This window comes from Helianthus annuus, chromosome 5 (assembly GCF_002127325.2).
Source record: "Helianthus annuus cultivar XRQ/B chromosome 5, HanXRQr2.0-SUNRISE, whole genome shotgun sequence".
Classification (NCBI taxonomy): domain Eukaryota; kingdom Viridiplantae; phylum Streptophyta; class Magnoliopsida; order Asterales; family Asteraceae; genus Helianthus; species Helianthus annuus.
Genome location: NC_035437.2, coordinates 169470838 through 169493403, shown reverse-complemented (window position 1 = coordinate 169493403; position 22566 = coordinate 169470838). Strand labels below are relative to the sequence as shown.

The 22566-nt window shown below is 34.8% G+C and overlaps 1 protein-coding gene across 2 annotated transcripts; it reads left to right on the top strand.

Moving 5' to 3' along the window:
* Positions 1-8087: 8087 nt before the first annotated feature.
* LOC110942040 (diacylglycerol kinase 5-like) lies at positions 8088-13384 on the top strand. Of its 2 annotated transcripts, none has more exons than XM_035990384.1 (14): positions 8088-8297; positions 8439-8486; positions 8809-9013; positions 9096-9218; positions 9304-9432; positions 9536-9621; positions 10414-10531; positions 10688-10736; positions 10819-10901; positions 11129-11196; positions 11536-11610; positions 12431-12518; positions 12618-12734; positions 12856-13384. In XM_035990384.1, the coding sequence occupies exons 2-14, from the start codon at positions 8455-8457 to the stop codon at positions 13183-13185; spliced, it is 1503 nt and encodes a 500-aa protein (XP_035846277.1). In that variant the 5' UTR covers positions 8088-8297; positions 8439-8454; the 3' UTR covers positions 13186-13384. The 2 variants fall into 2 exon arrangements, with proteins under 2 accessions (XP_035846277.1, XP_035846276.1); XM_035990383.1 differs by having other exon boundaries at positions 8089-8298; positions 8444-8486.
* Positions 13385-22566: the final 9182 nt, after the last annotated feature.

The window sequence follows — 22566 nt, the reverse complement described above, 5'->3', positions numbered from 1 at the left end:
TTGACGGCATGTGAATGGTTTTATCTGTACCGTTGTAAATTGATGATGATCGTGAGTTCTATTGAGTGTGAGGCTTTTACTTAAACGGGTGCTTTGGGGAGTCATGACGATTCAATTATCCGGTGGTAGCCGAAGTTACTTTTGTATAATTATATAATTCTTATATACGTTTCGTTCAGATGTAATAATATATGGCTCTAACTATTTGCACACCTTGGCAGGTTATCTACACACTTAGGGTTTACAAACGCTGCGTAGAGACCTAAACGCAGCGTATAGGGTTACCACTATACGCTGCGTATAGGTCTCTACACAGCGTATGTAAGGGGTAGGTACACGACCAGACAGTCAAACCTAGTACCATGTCAAATCAGTCTGACATACGCTGCGTATGGATCTATACGCAGCGTATAGAGGTAACCCTATACGCTGCGTATAAATCCATACGCAGCGTATGTCAGACTGATTTGACACTGATACGATGTTGTCTAGGCACGTGAATAAAGCAATACGGGGAGTAGAGATCTATACGCTGCGTATTTCAGTGAATTTGAAAGTCTATTTATCCATGCATCTCTGCTTCCCTTCGAATCCATCTCATATTCTGTTTTTCATCTTCTTCTTCAATAGCAAACCAAAATCATTTTTTCTGTTTTTTGTTCAATATTGTTAAAATGTCATCATTTTGGAACGAGAATTATTTCGGTCATCGCTATTCTAATGACGCATGGGGAGCAAAGGATGCCAATGAGGAGGAGGAGGAGGTTGTGTCTGGAGTCCCTGTTGATCAAAAAACACAGTTGCCAGACTTGAACGAGACTCCCACTACACCTGTTGATGAACCAAATTACCCGGCGCATCAAGTGTATCCGGATTACGGATACGGGTAAGAATCTCCGTACGTGCAACAAAGTGGATACGGTGCTAAGAATGCACCTGTTGATGAACCATATTACCCGACGCAGCAATCGTATCCGGGTTACGGATACGGGGGTTACGGTGGATACGAGGGTGAAGGTGGATACGATGGATACGGTGGATACGGGGGATGAAGGTGGATACAGTGGATACGATAGATATGGGGGTGAAGGTGGATACGGTGGATACGGAGGCTACGGTGGATACGAAGAATACGGTGGATAAGGTTATGAGCCCCGTAACACACCACTGTATGATGATTATGAACCATCTACCTCGGGCAATCCGTTTCAAATAAAGGAGGTATCACATTAATATTTGTATTATTTTTATAATAGTTATTATTATTGTTAGAATTATATTGTTATTGTTATTGTTAATGTTATTGTTATTGTTATTGTTATTGTTATTATTATTATTATTATTATTATTACTATTATTATTTTTATTATTATTAATATTATTATTATTATTATTTTATTATTATTATTATTGTTATTATTATTGTTAAAAATATTATAATTATAATAATAATAATAATAATAATAATTATTATTGTTATTTTATTATTATTATCATTATTATTATTATTATTGTTGTTAAAAATATTATAATTATAATTATAATTATTATTATTATTATTATTATTATTATTATTATTATTATTATTATTATTATTGTTGTTGTTGTTATTATTGTTGTTATAATTATTAACGTAACTTTTTTTTAGCGTTTCATGTCTCTAACTGATTTGAAGAATTGGGTACAAGAAACGGGAAAGGAGAATGGTTACGTAATTATTACCCGTCGATCGAAAAACATTGGCGGTACTACTGGGATGGTATGGCTTGTGTGCGACCGTAGTGGTAAGCACCGTAGTAAAGCAACAGTTAGAAAAGCTGGTAGCAAAAAAATCGGGTGCCCATTTTCATTACTCGCCACCCGGGACGTGACGAATGACACGTGGGAGTTAAAAGTGGACAACGCGAACCATAACCACGAACCTACGATGAGTCTATTGGGCCACGCTTTTGTGCGAAGATTTACTGAAGCCAAATACAAGCTAGTGGAGCAGCTAACTGCTCAAAACATGGAGCCACGTATCATATTTCAAACCCTAAGAAAGCAGTTCCCCGACAACCTGCATGTTCAGAAAGACGTGCAAAATGCGGTACAAAAAATTAGAGCGACACTGATGGACGAAAAGACTCCTATGCAGGCACTGGAAAGCGTGCTGCATGACAACAGATTCATTTATGACACCCGACAGGAACCTAAAACAGATGTCGTAACAGAGATTTTCTCTGTTCATCCTTATTCAATCACTATGTGGCGTGCATTCCCGCACGTGATGTTAATCGACGCGACCTACAAAGCAAACATGTACAACATGCCATTTGTCCAGGTTGTGGGTTTGACGTCGACCAACAAGTCTTTTTGTATCGCACATGCCGTTATTTGCAAAGAACGAAAGGATAACTACGTGTGGCGCTCGTAAGGCGCGTAGGTCCGTTACGCGCGTCAAAATTCGTAACGAGTAAAAAATATATTGTTTTTTTATCCTCATTTAGTCGATGTCGTCTGATTATTATTTACTGACTGGTTTCCATTTATGCAGGTATTTGCACAAAATGATTTCCACTTCAATCACTACTCGAAACAAAAGCTGGGAGTGGTGTACGAGTAGTGACTTGTTTTTCTTATATTGCATCTTATACAAGAGGCTGTGCGCTCTCGCCTACGGGTTGGCGCAGTACTTCGCCTCCGTGCATCATCGACAGGAGCGCGGACTGCTATATGGCGGCGCCTCCGTGACCAGGATAGCCCTTTCGTTGGGCTATCATCCGGAGAATGACCGCGACCGTGTAGGCCCGGCGAAACAGCCGAAGCGGATGGGGATGAACACATTAAAAGGAATGCAAGTTACCAAAGACTTCCCATGCGGGAAGCGGTTAAAGAAACTGGACGGCACGCAATACGAGCTTACACAGCTGCCGGAACAGTTCCCTCCGGTATTTCCCCCGCACGATCCGGAGGCGCCGGAGCCGCATTAGTCGGCCGCCGTCATTCCGCAGCCACCACCGCCACGTGGACCACCCGGGGCGCCTCAGTTCCCACGCCATGTTTGGCCCGGTCCTGACCCATCACATCAGCGGCTGCTTCGGTACGCTAAAAGGAACAACTATCTGTTGGAGTGGGTGGCTGCGGAGCTGCGGGAGCGGCGACAACATGACGGGTTACCTCCACGACCCTTCATTACGGATGCGGAATCGGATCAGCAGCAGCAGCAGGAGCATCATCAGTAGTATTTTATCATTTTATCATTTTGTTATGTATGCACAAACTTTTGTTGTATATATCAAACTTTCGGTGTACATATAAAACTTTTGCTGTAAACGGTTTAACATATTCGAACAGTACCCGGCATTTCCACTTATTTAAGCTATAATATTTTAAAGTTATAGTATTCGAACCGTATATACGCTTTTCAAAATTTTAACATTATACGCTTTTCGACGACATCGACTAAATAAATTAACGACGACGTCGACTAAATAATAAAAAACATTATATATTTTTAACTCGTTATATATTTTAAGCGAGTTAACGTTGTAACCCGGTGAGAATTTTTACCACAAATAGGCCGAATGTTGAAACAAAATTCTGGAAGGTTATATACGCTGCGTATCGACCTATATGCAGCGTATATAAACCTGGTAAAAATCTGATGCTTCAAACCTACCAAAATGACCCCAAACTTTCAAGTTGTTTATATACGCTGCGTATAGGTCAATACGCAGCGTATATAAACCTTGTTTTCTGTGCAATGATTGGTTATTAGGCACTGAGATCCATGGTTTATCTACGCAGCGTATAGGTCTCGACGCAGCGTATAGGGTTAACCCTATACGCTGCGTAGATAAACCCTAATTTTGCTAGGATTTGGTGTGCCAACAGGCACTTTAGTGTGCCAATAGGCACACCCTAATATATTTCAACGAGGGTCATGGTTAATTATTTTCGTCTCAAAATTTTATGGTTTTTTTTATATAAACTTTAGTCACACACATATGGTATAATTAGTGTTTTATTTCGTTATGTTTTTTTTATATAAACTTTAGTCACACATATAGTATAATTAGTGTTTTATTTCGCTTATAATAAAGTTATATATTTAACCTCCACACCTTAATATCAAAATCTTTTTTTTTTTTTTCGTATAAAACATATAATGAGTTCCACATGTATATTATTTTTTTATAACAGGACAAGAAAATCAAAAACATAAGATCTTCCAGATTTTTATCTTTTAGTCTTTAGCTTAATGATTAAGGGTCAAGATCTACTAGTGTAAGAATAGTAACTGAAATATTAGGCCAAATAAATTAAATTCCTTAGAGCATACCGGGTGGTCCGTTATACCATCCCTATAACGCGTGAAACGAAAACGAAACACCGCCGCCGAACAAAAAAAACCGCGTTATATTTTAAACGCGTTAAACACATCACGCGTTGAAAAGTTTGAATTACTTGACGAACCTTTCACATTTTGTGAATTACTTGACGAACCTTTCACTAGACGAACCCTCAATTACTTTTTTTTTAAAGTTTGACGAACCTTTAATTGGGCTGGGCTTTTGGGCTTTTGAAAAGTTTGACGAACCTTTAATTGGGGTTTTGAAAAGTTTGACGAACCTTTATGATTTTAGTGTGACGAACCTTTAAAATAAAGAAAAATTAGTGAAATTTATAATTTAGTGTTTAATTTTTAATTTTAAAATGAAAATTAAAAAATTTGGGAGTGATAGAATTTCATCACTAGTGATACCACCCCCTACATTTCTATAACTAGTGATAAAATATTGGGTGATTACATGGCATGATTTGATTAGATAATGTGAGTGATAGAAATCTATCACTAGTGACCACCCCTCCTCCGTTTATAGCACTATGTATTATAACATTTAGACACTTGGCCTCTTGGCATTAAACACGTAAATATTTATATGACTATAATATCCAATGTTTTAAAATCCGGTTTTTATAACGTACCGTATTAAGCTCAGAAAACACACAAATAATTATATGACTATAACATAATTAATATCTGAACAACTCAAACATTTAGTATATTACTGTTTAGTAAACATAATATAAACTTTTAGCATCGCCTAAAAAACAACTGTAATTTTGGTTTACATCGAATAAAAGTTGTAACAATATATATGTATTATATATTGAGGGGAAGGTAAACGTACAATAGTTCTTAATGTTCGATGCGTACACGAGTAAATTGCGCATGTTATAAAAGTCAAACCCTAATTAATCATGCATAGGGTAACTCAAAATCACGAATAGGGTAGACTCAAAATCACGCATGAAAGGTGTGGAGGTCATGGTTGGAACATGATTCGCCACATAGGAAGGCTACACCACCCCTTGCCTGATTCACCATAGTTTGCATAGATTAAACCATGGCAAACATGGTCCTTTTTTCCATTTTCAAAGATTTCATTTCCTTTTTCTTTAGACAAAAATAAATTAAAATAAATAAGAGGATAATGGTTTGGGTCATTACCACACCCTTAAGGTAATGATTTTGGATGATGGATTAGAGGTGGGTGACATGACGCTAACGTGGAGAGTCATGGTGATCATGATGGTCATGACCACACCCTATAGACTATAAATGATTTAAACCATTGATCAAATAATGCTATAAATGATTTAACCATTGATCAAAATTTGTAAAAGTTTATAGGAGTTTTTTCCCAAACTAGTGTAGATACAAAAAATATTTACCTATTTGGGTACTTTGAAAAATATTTACCTATTTGGGTACTTTTCTATATCCCGTTAATTTTTTTTACCTAATTTATACATTTCTTTAATTTTTCTACCCAAAGTTAAATTAGATTACTCACAGAATTAGAATCAGCAAAAATACGAGTAATTATTTTTTGTAAAAAAATAAAAAATTCTACAAATATTCAAAAAAAATCTGCAAAAATTATACAAAAAAAAATCTGCGAAAAAATCCACAAATCTGCAAAAATATATTAAAAAAAATCTACAATAATTCTGCAAAGTTAAAAAAAATCTGCAAAAAATATTATAAAAAACCATATAATCTACACTAGTTTGGGAAAAAACTCCATTTCTTTTTCCATTTTATTTTCTTTTCATAACCTGAAATTGTCTAGGACCCGCTTTAACTAAGCTCATAAAAGAAAAACAACAAACGCACAAATTTACTCCCCTAAGTTATATCGATTAAGTGATAGTAATCTGGTGGAAAGTTTGATATTTCAAACAAGTTTATTTAAATTCAAGCAATTTATAAAATAAAGTTACAAATTTCGAATTTCTTGAAATTTGAGTTTTGAGAAAAGATTCTAAGTATTTTAATTATTTCAATTTTATTAATAGTGATTATTTCTTCAATATTCTGTACGTATAAGTAGTTTTTTTTTTATAGATATTAACCCCAAACGAACTACACAATGTGGACCATCAAATCCACCAACTATTACCCTATAGATTATATGGTTTTTTATAATAATTTTTTGCAGATTTTTTTAACTTTGCAGAATTTTTTATTGTAGAATTTTTTAATATATTTTTCGCAGATTTTTTTTTGTAGAATTTTTGCAGATTTTTTTTGAATATTTGCATAATTTTTTATTTTTTAACAAAAATAATTAATCATATTTTTGTTGATTCTAATTCTGTGAGTAATCTAATTTTACTTTGGGTGGAAAAATAAAAATAAATGTATAAATTAGGTAAAAAATTAAAGAGATATAGAAAATTACCCAAATAAGTAAATATTTTTCAAAGTACCCAAATAGGTAAATACTTTTTGTATCTACACTAGTTTGGGAAAAAACTCAAGTTTATAGGAGTTTTGAATTAGTCTAAATATTTTCAAAATTTATAAAAGGGGTTTCTTATTTAGAAACAGAACTCTTGAGCAGGGAATGTATTCTCAATTGAGATAGGATCTATACTATCACGCCTATTTTGATTTTTGATCCTTAGGCTAGGTGCTTTTATTAGAAAGTATTCTCATATTAAATTAGGATTATGAATAGACGTGTAACTGAATTATTTGGACTGGTTTTCATTTTTTATGGTCTGAATGTCTGAATTTGATTAGTCATTAGCATGGCAATTTGGAAATCTGATGTTGATTTCTCAACCACTTTTTAAGTGTCTTAATTTTCTAATGAAGGTAGTTAAAAGTATTAACAATATTATATAATGAAGGCAATTTGGAAATCGGATATTGAAGTAAGAGTATTGTAGTCATTTAACACATACTTAACTGAGATACTTAATATAGGTTAGTGATAAGGATCACCCGAGTGCAAAAATTACAACCACCGGGATCAAGTGTGTAATTATTGAACCACTTGAACCAAATCTGCAATATTTGCAAACCACAGAGACCAATTAACCACGCATTTAAGTCATTTTACTAGATTAACCTTGTTTTCTTTCATCTCATGATTCATCGCTTTTGTTACTTTAATATATCCTATCTTTTAGCCCATAGCTTTATAGCCTAATGACATTTTAGAAGTGAGATAAGACTTGAGATCAATAGGTCATGGGTTCGATTCTTACAATGGGTATTTTCCCATATTTAGGGCATGTTTGGCTAAGCTTTTTGAAACAACTTATTGACTTATTGGTTTTTTTGGAAAAGTCAGTATGAAGCAACTTATTGACTTATTGTCTTTTTCCCCTCACATACACCTCATTGCCAAACATCATTTTGGAGCTTATGACTTTTCAAAAAGCCAATAAGTCAATAAGTTGTTTCAAAAAGCTTAGCCAAACATGCCCTTATTGGGTTTCCTCCTAAATTGGTGTATGCATTATGCCTAGTGGAGATGGATATATAATCAGGTTATTCCGCTGATGACACGATAATACTCTAATGATCCGTCGTCAATGATCCAAAAGAAATATATTTTATGGTTTACATATAGAACCTTAAAAAGACAAATGTTCGATCCAACATTTGTTTTTGAAACCAACGACCACAAAATATTCAAATATTTGTCAGGCAGGACAATAACAAAAACAACACAAGAACCAAAAAAACGATAAAATCAGGGGTTTAACCACTTCCCTAAATTCACGCGTTACGACCCAATTGACCTCTTCATACATCTACAATTGAAATAAAACTCATTTTCCCTCCGACCAATTACATTCATTCTTTCCGATCACCTTCCCGTTTCACATTCGTCTTCTTCTTCTTCTTCAAAATTCATATAAATAAATTCACGTACCTGCTCCCAATAATAATAATAATAATAATATTAATTCCAATCGGTTGAGTGAACAGTTGGATTTGCATACATACAGGTATTTCTTACCTTTTTCTATTCTACTTTCTTCACTTTTTCCAGATTCTGCTTAATTATTCATCCTGTTAGTTAGTTATATATATTGTATATATTTGTGTATAATTTGATACATTTGTTCAAATCGATGTCTACTCTCCGTACAGTTTTCAGACACATGGCTAAGGATTTGAAGGTTCGATCGGACAGGTAATGCAGTTTATCGAAACCCTAGGGTTCGTATTTCTTGTTAATTTCAGTTTAATTTCACGATTTGATGAATGTTAATTGTGTAATTAGGTTTTGGTTTTAGATTAAGATCTATTCGTTGACTTCAGATTTTTGTTAACAAAAGAATCTGTTCTTTGTGTATCTGTTAAAGCTTAAAGCAAGTGGATCAATTGGAATATTATGAAATCATTCTTTCTTGTTCCACAAGTTACTTTTTAAAAAAAAAAAATTGTTAAAGGTTGAAAAGAATTTTAAAAAAAATAGAAACTTACAGAATCAGATTATTCATTTATTCTTGCAGTCAAGAAACAGTAACTTGTGATCCTGAGGATGACAGCTTAAAGGACTTTTTGATACCGGATTACCTGTTGTTATATGGATCGGAAGTCAAACAGCCGTCGCGTGCTCCTGCTTCTCCGGTGGTAGTTTTTGTTAATTCGAGAAGCGGTGGTCAGCTTGGTGGAGAGCTTTTGATCAGCTACCAAACGCTCCTGAACAAAAATCAGGTTAGTTATTTTTCGTTACACAGGACGGGATATTCGGATATTGATATAATACTTATACGTGTGTTTCTGATTTTTTATATAGGTATTTGATTTGAATGAAAATGCTCCGGATAAGGTGCTACACCAGTTATATTTTAATATAGAGAAACTTAAGCATGATGGAGATTCGTTGGCCCCTGAGATTCAGAAGAAGTTAAGGATTATAGTAAGTTTGTTTAGCGTTATATATATATATATATTTTTTTTATCATTTTATTGTTACTAGTGTTTATGAGACGTGTGTGTATTAGGTTGCAGGTGGTGACGGAACTGCCGGTTGGATTCTTGGAGTGATATCTGATCTAAACTTAGCTCAGCCGCCTCCGGTCGCCACAGTGCCGCTAGGAACTGGAAACAATCTCCCATTTGCGTTCGGTTGGGTATGGTGGTCTTAATTTTGGAATTATTCGACATTTTGAAGCTGAGTTAGTGAAATTGTTTGGTATGAATGAGAAGCGTAACATTATTTATGTTGATTTATAGGGGAAGAAAAACCCTGGCACTGACCTTGAATCTGTGAAGATGTTTCTGAATTTAGTGAAAGATGCTAAAGAGATGAAGGTTGATAGGTAAGGTCTTTTATTTTATCTTTTTTTTTAATGAGTTAATTGCCAATTTAGTCCCTGTGGTTTGGGTCATTTTGCCAGTTTAGTCCAAAGGTTTCATTTTTAACATCTGGATCCAAAAAGGTTTCATCTTTGCTATTTTGGTCCAACTGACTAAACTCCATCCATATCTGACAAGTCTGCCAAGGGCATTTTTGTCATTTCATTTTTCTTTTTATTAACCCGTTTTTCTTTATTGCTTTTTCTTTTAAATGAAATGGCAAAAATGCCCTTGGCAGGCTTAACAGATATGGATGGAGTTAAGTCAGTTGGACCAAAATAGCAACGATGAAACCTTTTTGGATCCAGATGTTAAAAATGAAACCTTTGGACTAAACTGGCAAAATGGCCCAAACCACAGAGACTAAAATGGCAATTAACTCTTTTTTAATATTGCATAAGAAAGAAAAGAATAGGAAATCCTAATTTGAATTTTGCTGGTATCTATCTGTCAAGATGGTCCGGCGGCATAATAAATGATGTATATCTTGTTTAATTTCGAATAAAATTGACCAATCTAGAAGCGAAAAGATTTGATGTTTATTCTCCATATATATATATTTTTTTGTTTAAAAAAGGAATTTTTTTCTTGCATTAGATGATTTAAATTCATCTTCGCTTGTATCATTTGAAGTCATATTTTACTTTTGGAATATGGATTCACAAGAGTAACTGCTAGTTGATTTGAAGTGAATTGACAATCAGGCTATATATTAAAAGTAAAAGTTGCTAAATTTACATTTTTTGTGCTTCCAGCTGGCATGTTCTCATGCGAATGAAAGTTCCAGGAGACGCAGGTGCCTGTGACCCGATACCACCTTTGGACCTACCGCACTCTTTGCATGCAGTCCACCGTGACTCCAAATCAGATGAGGTACCAACCTTTTCTCATAACTTTTTTACGTTTCTTACAATTGTACTTAAAGATCAATAAATCATGTCTGTCATGACATTAGAAACACCTTTCCGTTTTTAGCATTGTTTAATGAAATCTCGTGTTTTTGCTTCTGATATATTGATGTTTTTGCAGGATGGGTACCGCACATTTCGTGGAGGATTTTGGAACTACTTTAGTATGGGTGAGTGTTTTAAATCCTGTTGTCACCATATCGATTCTTGAGTTTAAGGTCCTAATTATCTTCTGCTGTTTAATATATTAAGGAATGGATGCTCAAGTGTCATACGGGTTTCATACAGAAAGAAAATTACACCCCGAAAAATTTAAAAATCAGGCGTCTAACCAGGTTTTGCTTTGTTATCTAGTCTTTCTAAAAATTTGTGTTGAATAAATGTCTTCTTCAGATACGAAACTGCTTTCCTCTTTTGGTAATTTTTTTATGGATCATTGCTAACTTATTGGTCCCATCATCAGTACCGTCCACTTTACCTTTTTTTCGTGTCCTAAAATAGCTTTTTTTTCTCTTTTGTAAGTCGTGTACTTATTCTTGTCGCGTAACTTCTCTATGATCAGAGCGCGTATGCAAAGCTCACATGTTCACAAGGATGGTTTTGGGCTTCACTTTCTCATCCATCTACATGGTAAGGATTCAAATTAAATGATTTTCTTTAATCAGTGATAATAAAATATCTTTTAAATCTATGTTATTAATTATTGAAAAAATGTGTAAGTATACTAAGATATTAATTATTGAAAAAACCCAACCCATTTCATAAAATCGGGAAAAAAACATAACAAACAATGATGTGTGCATTGGAGCGCATTATGCGACGTTAGTGCAATATTCTCGCATCACGTAAATGCAACGCATCAGCTAAGGCGATGCGCTCTCATCAGCGCATCACGCATTATGCACGCGTTTTAAAACCAAGGTTTGAAGATTGATTATTTTTAATTCACATTATGTGCTCTTATGACAGGAATATAGCACAACTGGCTCAGGTTTCTATCTTGAAAAAGCCAGGTCTGTGGGAACCCCTCAACATACCTCCCACGTAAGTTCGATGCTTATCTCACTTTTTTTTCTTTGTTTCGTTTAGTTAAAAGCAACTAAAGCACCTCAAGGTGACAAAATGGCTCGATCGGAGGGTTGGGTAATGAGTCAACATGGGTTCGGATTAAAACATACCATCTTTGGTATATGATCTGAATCAACCCAAAAAAATAGTGTGTGAGATACGATTACAAAAATTATATCAATTAATAATAGAATAAAATGTCATTTTCGTCCCTGAGGTTTGGCTAGTTTTGCGACTTTCATCCGGCTCGTTAACTCCATCCATTTCTCTGTAAGTCAGGGGTATTTTCGTCTTTTTTGTTTACTTAAAGGGCACTTTGGTCTTTTTCACTTTATGTACAAGCATTTAGCACAATGTACAAGTATTCAAAATGCCCTTAATCGAGAAAAAAGACGAAAATACCCATGACTTAACGGAGAGAAATGGATGAAGTTAACGAGCCGGATGAAAATGGCAAGATTTCAACCTTTTGATTCAGATGCGTTAAAACAAACCTTTGGACGAAAGTCACAAAACTTACCAAACCTCAGGAACGAAAATGACATTTTACTCTTAGTAACAATATAATTTTGTGAATAAAATGATTTGGGAGGTTCTATGCATTAAAATACACTTTTCGTGACTTTCGACCCATTTGACCTGTTTTCTTGTAAGTTTTTTGTAACCTATTTGACCTCTTTCCTTGTAAGTTTTTTTTTTTGAGCTATTTGACCTGTTACGTTGTAAGTTTTCTTAACCCATTTGACCCGTTAGAGATTAGACATAACCAAAATATACTTTTTGATTGTTTATGCAGCATACGGTCAATTATTTGCCTCAACTTGCCTAGCTTTTCCGGTGGACTTAATCCATGGGGCATGCCAAGCAAAAGGAGACTCAGTGGGGTTAGTCTTTGACTTTTTACTTTTATGAATCTTTGACCTTTTCTGATCTAACGGCTGCTGCTGATTAATTTTTCTTGATCAAATATTTATAACTAACAGAAAGAATGGACATTTCCGTATGTTGATGATGGATTTCTCGAGATTGTTGGATTCCGAAATGCTTGGCATGGCGCTGTTTTATACGCTCCAGCTGGACACGGGACCCGTCTTGCACAGGTAGCAAGTTAATTATTATCTTAACTTTTTCTATCAAAATTCTAACGTTTCAAACGGGTAGAAATATTTAGCTTAAAATGGCCCGGCCTATTTTGACCCATTACTGAAACTATTTTTGCAGGCTAGAGGAATCCGTTTCGAATTTCGTAAGCGTGCAACTGACCATACATTCATGAGGATGGACGGGGAGCCATGGAAACAACCTCTGCCTAAGGAAAACGACACTGTTACTATAGAGATTTCATGTTCTGGTCAAGTGAGCATGCTAGCAACCGGAAACCACCCATCCAAAAGTGTGAATGACCCTTCTACCCCTCGCACGCCTAAGGATAACGAGTGTGATAGTGATGAAGAAGAGGCTGTTGAAGACATATCCGAAGCACAAAAAAAGTTTGGTGCAGCTAACAGTTTCCAGTTGCCTGAAGACTTTCATATATCTCAAGTGAGTTAGTTATTCGGTATGAAATTTGTTCATTCTTGGGGTCCAAGCGCCGATATTTATATTTGACTGTAAGTATTGTTTGATTTGTTCATATGGCATTGGTTTGGAAGTTTAGTTGGACACTGACTAGAATTGTAAATCATTAGTGAACCTTGTAGATTTTAAAGTAAAGAAAGAGACTCAATGGTATAATGCAGTTTGGATGTCATATTCTCGTATTTAGAGGTGTACATGGTTTCAAAATATGATAAACAAACTAGGGATGACAAAAATACCCGAGCCCGACGGGTATACCCGAAACCCGACACAAATGGGACGGGTATACCTGATACCCGGCGGGTATTGGGCTGGGTATAGGATTAGTTTTAAAAATTTTCGCGGGTATGGGTCGGGTATGGGATTAGGTGATACCCGACCGGCCGATCCGATTACCCGAAACCGCATACCTGTTTACCCAAACTATATACCTGATTTTTTTTTTAATTTATATTTTTATTTTTCATTAACACTTGTTTATTGGTGATTTATTTTAGTATGTTTATAATGTGAAAAATAAATTTTTATTTAGCATATGCGTTTGATAATAATATTTACATTTTGTATGTTGTGAAGTATACATATGTAAGTGTATAAGTATCATAAAGTTATTATTAATTTATGATAAAACTTATATGTATGTATGTAATCTATATTTTTAATTTATAATAGTTGTATAAATAAAATTATATAATAGTTATAATAGTAAAAAAAAGTATTTAGAAATCTCAACGTATATCTTTTAACAAACTAATGGGTATACCCGATAGCCGCGGGTATACCTAATACCTGACGGATATTGGGTCGGGTATGGGACACGATTTTATAACCGGGGGGTATGGGATTACCAATACCGGACCTGAACCCAACCCATTGACATCCCTAAAACAAACCGACTTGGTTGGGTGGGTCGGTTGGAACGGCTGGTTTTAGTGGTTTGATTTCGTGAACTGATTTTTGTGTATTCATTTTCAAAATCGCTTGTTTGCATTAAATTTTTTAAATTGATGAAAATGGTTCATAAATATAATACATTTACATAAGTAAATATTCCAAAACTAAAAAATAAAATTAAAAAGACTAAACGGTGACTTAAAAATTCCAAACTGTTGGTTGAACTATTAAACTGTCGTATAACCGAAACTTATAGATCTCAAACTAGTCAACTTACTCTATGATAGGTTAACCATTTACTAACACCCTACTTTTGTGCATTTTCTATGAAGAATAAAGGTAGAGGTGACAATTACGCTATACGGTATGGGAACCGTTCCTGTCTCGTATTGGAATGTCGTCGCCCCTCAACACCATTTCCACATGGACGTTGATGTCGTCTCCTCCATACCGAGTAGCCTTAATACAGTCAACTATCTTCTATCTCTAACAGGTTGATGGCTAAAATACAAAAGAAAATTGTTTGCTAAAAAGAAACGGATCATACAGTCAACTTCTAGAAAATTACTTTAAGTCTTTTCTGCTTTTAATATTTTTAAATTTTTTTCCTTTCGATCTATGATTGAAATTGTCCACCAGAATAAGTTGGTATCACCACTGAGGTTAATTTGTGTAAATATATACAGGTTTATGTAGGTGAAATTTGATTATATAAGAGGTCAATTTAGAAAAGTTTAATACTTCAATAATATAAAAGTGACATGAGCACATGCTCAAATTCATTTTTTTTTAAGTATCGTTCAGGTACAACATTTTCGCCACCGGTTTCAGGTGTTGGGGGTCCATTGGAATCTTATTTGTGTCGCAACCCGCATGTGGTAATCAGTACATTGAATCATTTACATAGGTTTGATGTTTTATGGCTTCAAGAACAAACCCTTTGATTTTTACTTTTACTTTTGTTTTAGCAATAAAAATAGGTATTGCTCTCAGGGGCGTTCCCCTTGGAACCCCCATTTCTTACGGTCTTCATCCGAAACACTTAAAGTTATAACTCAAACAAGTGTGCACTCCCGCATCTCCTCACTTGCTTGATTTGTATTATGTAATTCATTTGGTCACTAAGTCAATCCTGATTACACTAAAATATCTAACATTTTAGTTTAAAGAATAAACGATAGCATTCATGAGTCATAATTAATTCGGTCCAAAAACATATGATCTAATCGTTTATTAAATTTAGTGAAGTTTCAATGTTTTTTTAAGTTTTCACCACGGCTTTAATGTAATTATTTTTTTCCAAACCTTTTCATACGTGAGTACGTGACTTACTTTTACCTGACCCATTTTCAATTCATACTCATAGAGATTCCATGATTTGTCACGGATAACGAAAATGCCAAACTCAACTTATCCAACTAATTTAAGATCTTAAAAAGACTTATAATACTCTCTCTTTCGAATGCCTTAAAATTATACAATAAGTTAACACTTGTTAACTTATTATGGACTACAATTGGTAATCACCATTGAGTGTCACCACTACCTACCACTCTACCAGGAAATGTTTGGACTTTGCAAAAGGGTTAATAATAATGAAACAAACTAGTGTTAATATATATTATCGAGTGCGTCCTTTGTATTCATGCTCGGAGTCTCGGTGCATGATACTTCCATCAACATTTACACAAACTTACGTGCATGCAATGGCGGATCTAGAAAAAAAAACGTTAAGGGGTAACATTTAAAAAAAAACATCAATTTTTTTCAAAATTTACACTACCACCCGGGTGTCAAGGGGTAGCGGGGGCTACCCCTATTCAAAGGCTATGTCCACCCCTACGTGCATGTACAAATATTAGTTCTTGTTGTTGTAGGGATAATATTTCTCATGGCAGTGGCGGAACTAGAAAAATGACTCAGGGGTATCCCAAATTTTTTTTTTTAACTAAGGTCACCCCTAAAAATTTGAGGGCCCTATGCGGCAAATAAAACAAGCCCTGAAAATTTTCTTTTACCTATGGTCATCCCTGAGAATTCGAGAGCCCTTAGGGGCCCTGTGCGACTAGTAAATATATATGTGTGTGTATGTATATATACAAGTTAAATAAAAAAATAAATAGTTATAATAAGATTTAGAAATTTTAAAATGGCATTTTAAGAAAAGATGTATTTAGTTAGGTATTGATACATGTGTTGTGAAACTATTTTTAAAAATAAATTTGCTAGTCAATCTTTTTAATTGATACTGTATAATATAGTGTTACTCTCTAAGACCACCCGTAGTGGGGCGTTATTTTTAAAAAAAATTGAAAAAAACGCCTAAAAACGCCCCCCACCCATTACACCGGGCGTTTTCCGGAGTTATATTTGAAAAAAAAAAATTCATCCCGACGTTATTAAGAAAACGCTGAAGTGGGTTAGGTGTGACCAATGGGATTGTTCCAAAAGTTTGACTAACCTGACATAGTTTACTTTTATTTTCTTTTTTCTTTTTTTAATCCTTTTTTCTATAAAAAATAATAATTATTTATTGATTGGAAGGGCCGTTATTGGGCATTATTCCCACTACGCCATTTTTGCAATAACGTCCCATGCTGGGGGCATTATTTTGTTCCACCACTACACATGATCTAATAAAGTGAGAGAATGAAAACAAGTTAATTATAGGATTCAAATATATCTTTATTTTTACCTTCTAAAACATATGTTAATTATCATTTTTTTTATTAATGGGTCCACCGAATACACAAAACATTATCAAAAAGTTTATATAAAACTTTAAATGTTATTTGTTATTTTTATAGTTAATGTTAGGTTCGTAATAAAAAATATTCAACAAAAAAGTTAAAAACCGAAAACTAATTAGTTAAGTAAATCTAAACTTAAAAAAGTTAAATGATTACAATAAATTAAATAAATAAAGTAATTCAGAGTTTATAAAAAGGAAGTTTGACTTCTGACTTTAGAGATGTGTGTTGCTTTTTTATTGGTGCTCCTTTTTTTATGTTTCCCAATGTTTATTCTGAGTTCGTCTTCTCCGTTCATCTTCTACAATTTTTCAAGAAGGTGCCGCTGCAAATTTTGTGACCAGATTTTTTCGATTTTGAAAATTTCATTTCAATATTTCATCTTATCTTCACTTACATTCAGGGATATCCTAATGTTTGCTTGGAGGTATCCCTAATAAATAAAACGGAGATTTTAAAAAAAAATTACACTACGTAAAAAAAGTTGAGGGGTATCCCGGGCTACCCCTAGTCTCCATGTAGATCCGCCCCTGTCTCATGGAGTGGGCCATATTATGTTGGAAAAATAGAGATTTCAAAGGATGATTTGAGAGGTGTGTAGTCATTTTTAGATCGAATTACTTTGGTGGTTCATCTGAAAAATTCAATCGAATATAATTCATATATTAAGAAAACAAATTTTGTATGTGATTTGACAGTGAATTCATAAACCAACAATTGAATGACCAAACATCGATTTCGAAATAGGAATCAAATCTATTAGTACCTGCTTCTTGGCAGTTATTATTTTGAATACAAAATTACCTCCAAAAGGCCTAATTTTTCATCTCGAAATTAAGCCCAATTTCTGGAAAAGTAAATTTCGACCACACCCAGGGGCTCTGCCCCTTGGACCCTATTCCCAGGGGCGTTGCCCCCTTTGATTAGACGCTTCGCCTGAACATCTATACATATAATAAAAGAAACCATTATGGGACACTTGTCATTCATCGAGAGCATCAATAATTTCGTATTATTAATTATTAGTTATTAATATTAAATATAGGAGATTAGATAGATAATTTTAAATTTCAAATTAATTCATACCTAAGAAAAAATATAAATATTATATCATAATTTTATCTGAATGTACATTTAAATTCTAAAATTTGTTTCCAATCCTAATCTATAATTTCCGGATTTCACTTTTATTTGAAAATATAAAAATAAAAACATTTCTTTATGGGACTAATACGTAGCACAATAAAGATGGTAAATTTTAATTATAAAAATAAAAACATTTTTTTGATGAAACTAATACGTAGCACAATAAAGATTGTAAATTTTATATATTGATTTTAGTATATTTATCCACTAGGTTACAACCCCGTGTAATACACGGGTTAATTAAATATAATTTTATATACCAAATAATAAAATAATATATCTTTAAAAGTCCTGTTTATCATACCTGTTGAGTAAATGTAATATATTAAAGGGTAAATTACTTTTTGAGTCCTTGTGTTTTATAGGTTTTAACTAGTTGAGTCCAAAAGCAAAAAGTTTAACGATCTGAGTCCTTATAAGCATTTTCTTTAACTATTTAAGTCCAAATTTCTAACCCAGTTAAAATTTTATTGTTAAGTTTTGTTAAATGACCAAATTACCCTTATAAAACACATGGACTCAAAATATATAATCACCAATTAACACAAGTCGGTGAAATCGATTGATACAACCGAAACCCTAGCCTCCATACATCTCTATCTGAATCCTAGAACCACCAACCTTCATCCATCCATGGCGATAAAGCAAGACTGTTCTGGTTGGTTTGAAGGTACTTTTTTTGAGCGGAGATCGTGCAAGGGTTAATATGGCATGGATTCTTTACAAAAATGAAAATAATCTGTGTACCTACTCTGTTTTTGGCTAAGATATCTGATGAAATTGCCTGTGTACCTACTCTGTTTTTGGCTAAGATATCTGATAAAATAATTTGTGTACCTACTCTGTTTTTAGGAGCTGTAATTACTATATGATAGTATTAGAAATTTGTAGACTTCAAGCTATTACAGGAGATCGTAGCATAATAACGAAGTGAAGCTGAACGCAAATGGGCGTAGAATTTTCATTGACCCGGAGAGGAAAGCGGGTCTTACCAACAAGTCTTTAAGTTTGAGACCACCATTGAACAAGCTTGGAAAGAGAAAAAGAGCAAAATGAATGTGAAAACAAATTTCTGAAAAACTACTCAAATTTTATGGAGAGTGGCCTTCCACAACGTTTGTTGTTTTCTCAAGATGGTCAATGGGTTGACTTTCCACAAGAAGTCGTTAACCTTGTCAAAGAAGACTTTCGGTTAAAACGGGCAGCGATTGAAGCGGATTACAACGGGTGCCATTTCATGCTAGACGTTTTACGTATGATTCAGGTTGATTTGAAAACCGGTGTGCAGAAGCCGATTGCGTGGATTGACGATGCGGGTATCTGTGTCTTTCCTGAATTACATTCTAGCTGTTACGGTAATCGGTGAAAACGAATATCAATCGATTTCACCAACTTGTGTCAATTGGGGGGTTATATATTCTTTTTCTGTTTGAGTCCCTGTGTTTTTTAGGGGTAATGTGGTCATTTAACAAAACTTAACAACAAAATTATAACTGGGTTAGAAATTTGGACTCAAATGGTTAAAGAAAATGCTTATGGGGACTCAGGTCGTTAAACTTTTTACTTTTGGACTCAACTAGTTAAAACCCATAAAACACAGGGACTCAAAAAGTAATTTGCCCTATATTAAATAATTGAAAAAAAAAACTTTAAGAACCCCGCGGGTTGAATAAATGTAAATTTATATGCCAAATAATAAAAATTATATCTTTAAAAGTCATGTTTATCATACGTGTTGAGTAAATATAATTTTACATATTAAATAATTAAAAACCCCGCGAGTTGAATAAATGTACTTTTATATACCAAATAATAAAAAAAATATTTTTAAATACCACGTGTTGAATAAATGTAGTTTTGTTTGCATATTACCTTATATTACATATAAAGTAGACCATATTGTGAACACATTTTTTATTTCATATTATAATTGTGATTCAGCCCGTGTATTACACGGGGCAATAACCTAGTTTATAACTATAAACAAACTCAAACAAGCGTGCACTCACACACCTCCTAACTTGCTTATGTGTATTACAATTCACTTTGTTCACAAAAATGAATCCCAATTACGCGTTTACACTAAAATATCTAACACATTATAATTATTCGGTTCGGTTACTTTTAGTTATGAACACAAGCATAACCGAAACCGATCCAAAAAACGGTTTTCAAAAATAAAAAAAACCGTACCGTCAATTAATTCAGTTTTCTCAGTTATTTTAGTTTGGTTATTTCAGATAATTCAGATTTATACTCACCCTGCTTTTTTATTTCCAAAGCCTCCCCCTTCGAAATCAACCCAAATGGTCGGAATCTGTTTTGGTCCGCTACTCAACCTAACCATTTTCCAGAATCAAACGAGACCATAAAAAAACCAATAATAACTAAAAAAAGTACTTAAAATTTGTTAGCAAGATACTTGGTTTCGATTTTTGAGGGAGAGACTTGGTGTTCTAAGGGACTCAAGTTCAATTCCTGCTCTCCCGATTATTTTTCGCGGCACCTGGTGATGATGGAAGACTAGACGTGTAGGCGGAGATCGCTAGTTCGATCCTTGAACTAAGTGGGTTTTACCTAACCGCTATGTCGGGCCTTTGGGCAAGTGTTCACCGCTTCGGCCCTAGGGTTTTTCACGGTTCGAAGACGAGTGTATTCCGATGAGATAATTTCGTCGTTAGTCCATTTGAAGAATTCGTTGTACTAAAAAAAAGAAAAAAAAAAGAAGAAAGATACATGGTTTCGATTCGATTTCCAATTTGTATCACCTCAATAAACGAGCCAAAAATAGGGGTGTTCAAAAAACTCGTGGCTCGCAACTCACTCGAAGAAAGCTCGGCTCGAAATTGGCTTGGTTGTAAACGAGCCAGCTCGGCTCGGCTCGGTTTATAAACGAGCCGAGCTCGAGCTTGGCCTGGCTCGGCTCGTGAGCTGGCTCGATAAGGTTTACACTTTACATCATTCATTTTTTTGTCCCGCATCGCTTAGAAAACAAAAACTAAGAGAGTATCTCCCCTATAAAAGAAGGTAAAGACAAAGGAGAAAGTAAATTAACTATTTATACTTGCATATTTAACCAATTGGTTAAATTAAATGGCAATTATGGCCCTTAGGCTATAAAAAAAATCATTTTTAAGGGCCTTTTAAGTAATAAATTTTACGGTTCTTTGTTAGTTCGAGCTAGATCGAGCCGAGCCGAGCTAGCTCGAATTCTAATCGAGCCGAGCTCGAGCCTCAAATCTCAGCTCGATTTGAAATTCGAGCACGAGCTGAGCCAGCTCGAATCGAGTTCGAGCCGAGCTTGAGCTGGGTCTAGCTCGGCTCGACTCGGCTCATTTACAGCCCTAGCCAAAAAGTCCAAAAGTGTCTACGCCCACATGATCCCTAAGACCATGAGTAGTGGGGCATTTTAAAAAAAAAAAAAAAAAAAAAGCCCAAAAACGCCCATTTACCATTACATAGGGCGTTATTTTAAAAAAAAATTCAAAAAAAGCCCCATTGGCGTGGTTTTAAAAACGCCATGCACAATAATCCTTGTCCAATCATCTTTCAGCCACTTTCTCCTTATCCAATAAGATTTTTTCTTTATTTTTTTTATTTTATTTAATGCCCCAATAATGTCTTATCCCCACTACACCCATTTTTTAAAACGCCCAGTAATGCCCCTTTGTTGACTGGACCGCCACATGGCGTAAAATGCCCTAGGGTGGGGGCATTATTTTCCCATTCCACTACACATGGTATAATACGCGGAAGGAATTAAAACCAGCAACGGCTTCCTTGGGTAAGAATTTACCCGCATCCTGTTTCCCGCATTTCATCGAACACTTGCCCTGCATATTTATATCACACTCCTCTCCTCCACCACCCAAATCATCAGTCAACCAAACTTCTTCTATTCAAACCAAATCCAGCATGAGCAGTTCCGTGATTAAAACATGGTTGGTGGTCGCCAGCATCGGTGCAGTTGAGGCGTTAAAAGATCAAGGTGTAGCAAGATGGAACGGCCCCCTTAAGGCACTTCATCATCACGCCAAACGAAGATTGTCTCTTCTTATAACAGATCTTCCAGATCCCTGTTTGTGGGGTCTGAATTGGCTGCTGGAAAACATAGATCGAAGAAAACGAAAGAAGAATGTATGAAGAAGGTGATGGATATCAACTGTTTTGGTCCCAGTACTGTTAGGTTTTAGCCAAGTTAGTGATGGATTATTAGTATTATTATTACGATAGATGCCTCTGTATTTGAAAAATGTAATACATGCAATAATTTTGAAGTTTTGATGAATTCTCACTTTTATATGCATGCCTTATATTCCGGATTTCTCTCGTGCCTCCACTGGATCTTCGCGATTTCCATTCGATCGTCGTGGCTCAGGTCGACACGGTCAAAACAAACTTTCAACCGATCCGGCTTCGGTTTTAGTTCATGCCACTTGTGTTGGCATGCGTTTAAATTGTAACGGGCGTTCCCAACGTGTTGTGGGTATTGCTGGAATGCTTGTCCCCAATACACAGTTTGACCGCGTCGTAACGTACATTGTGCATCAACGATCGATGTGAC

Bases quoted from the DNA above. Each gene is read 5' to 3' on its own strand.
- LOC110942040 (XM_035990384.1), top strand. From the start codon at position 8,455: ATGGCTAAGGATTTGAAGGTTCGATCGGACAG. The intron at 9,014-9,095 runs GTTAGTTATTTT...TTTTTTATATAG, and splicing joins CGCTCCTGAACAAAAATCAG to GTATTTGATTTGAATGAAAA. The intron at 11,611-12,430 runs GTAAGTTCGATG...TTGTTTATGCAG, and splicing joins CCCCTCAACATACCTCCCAC to CATACGGTCAATTATTTGCC.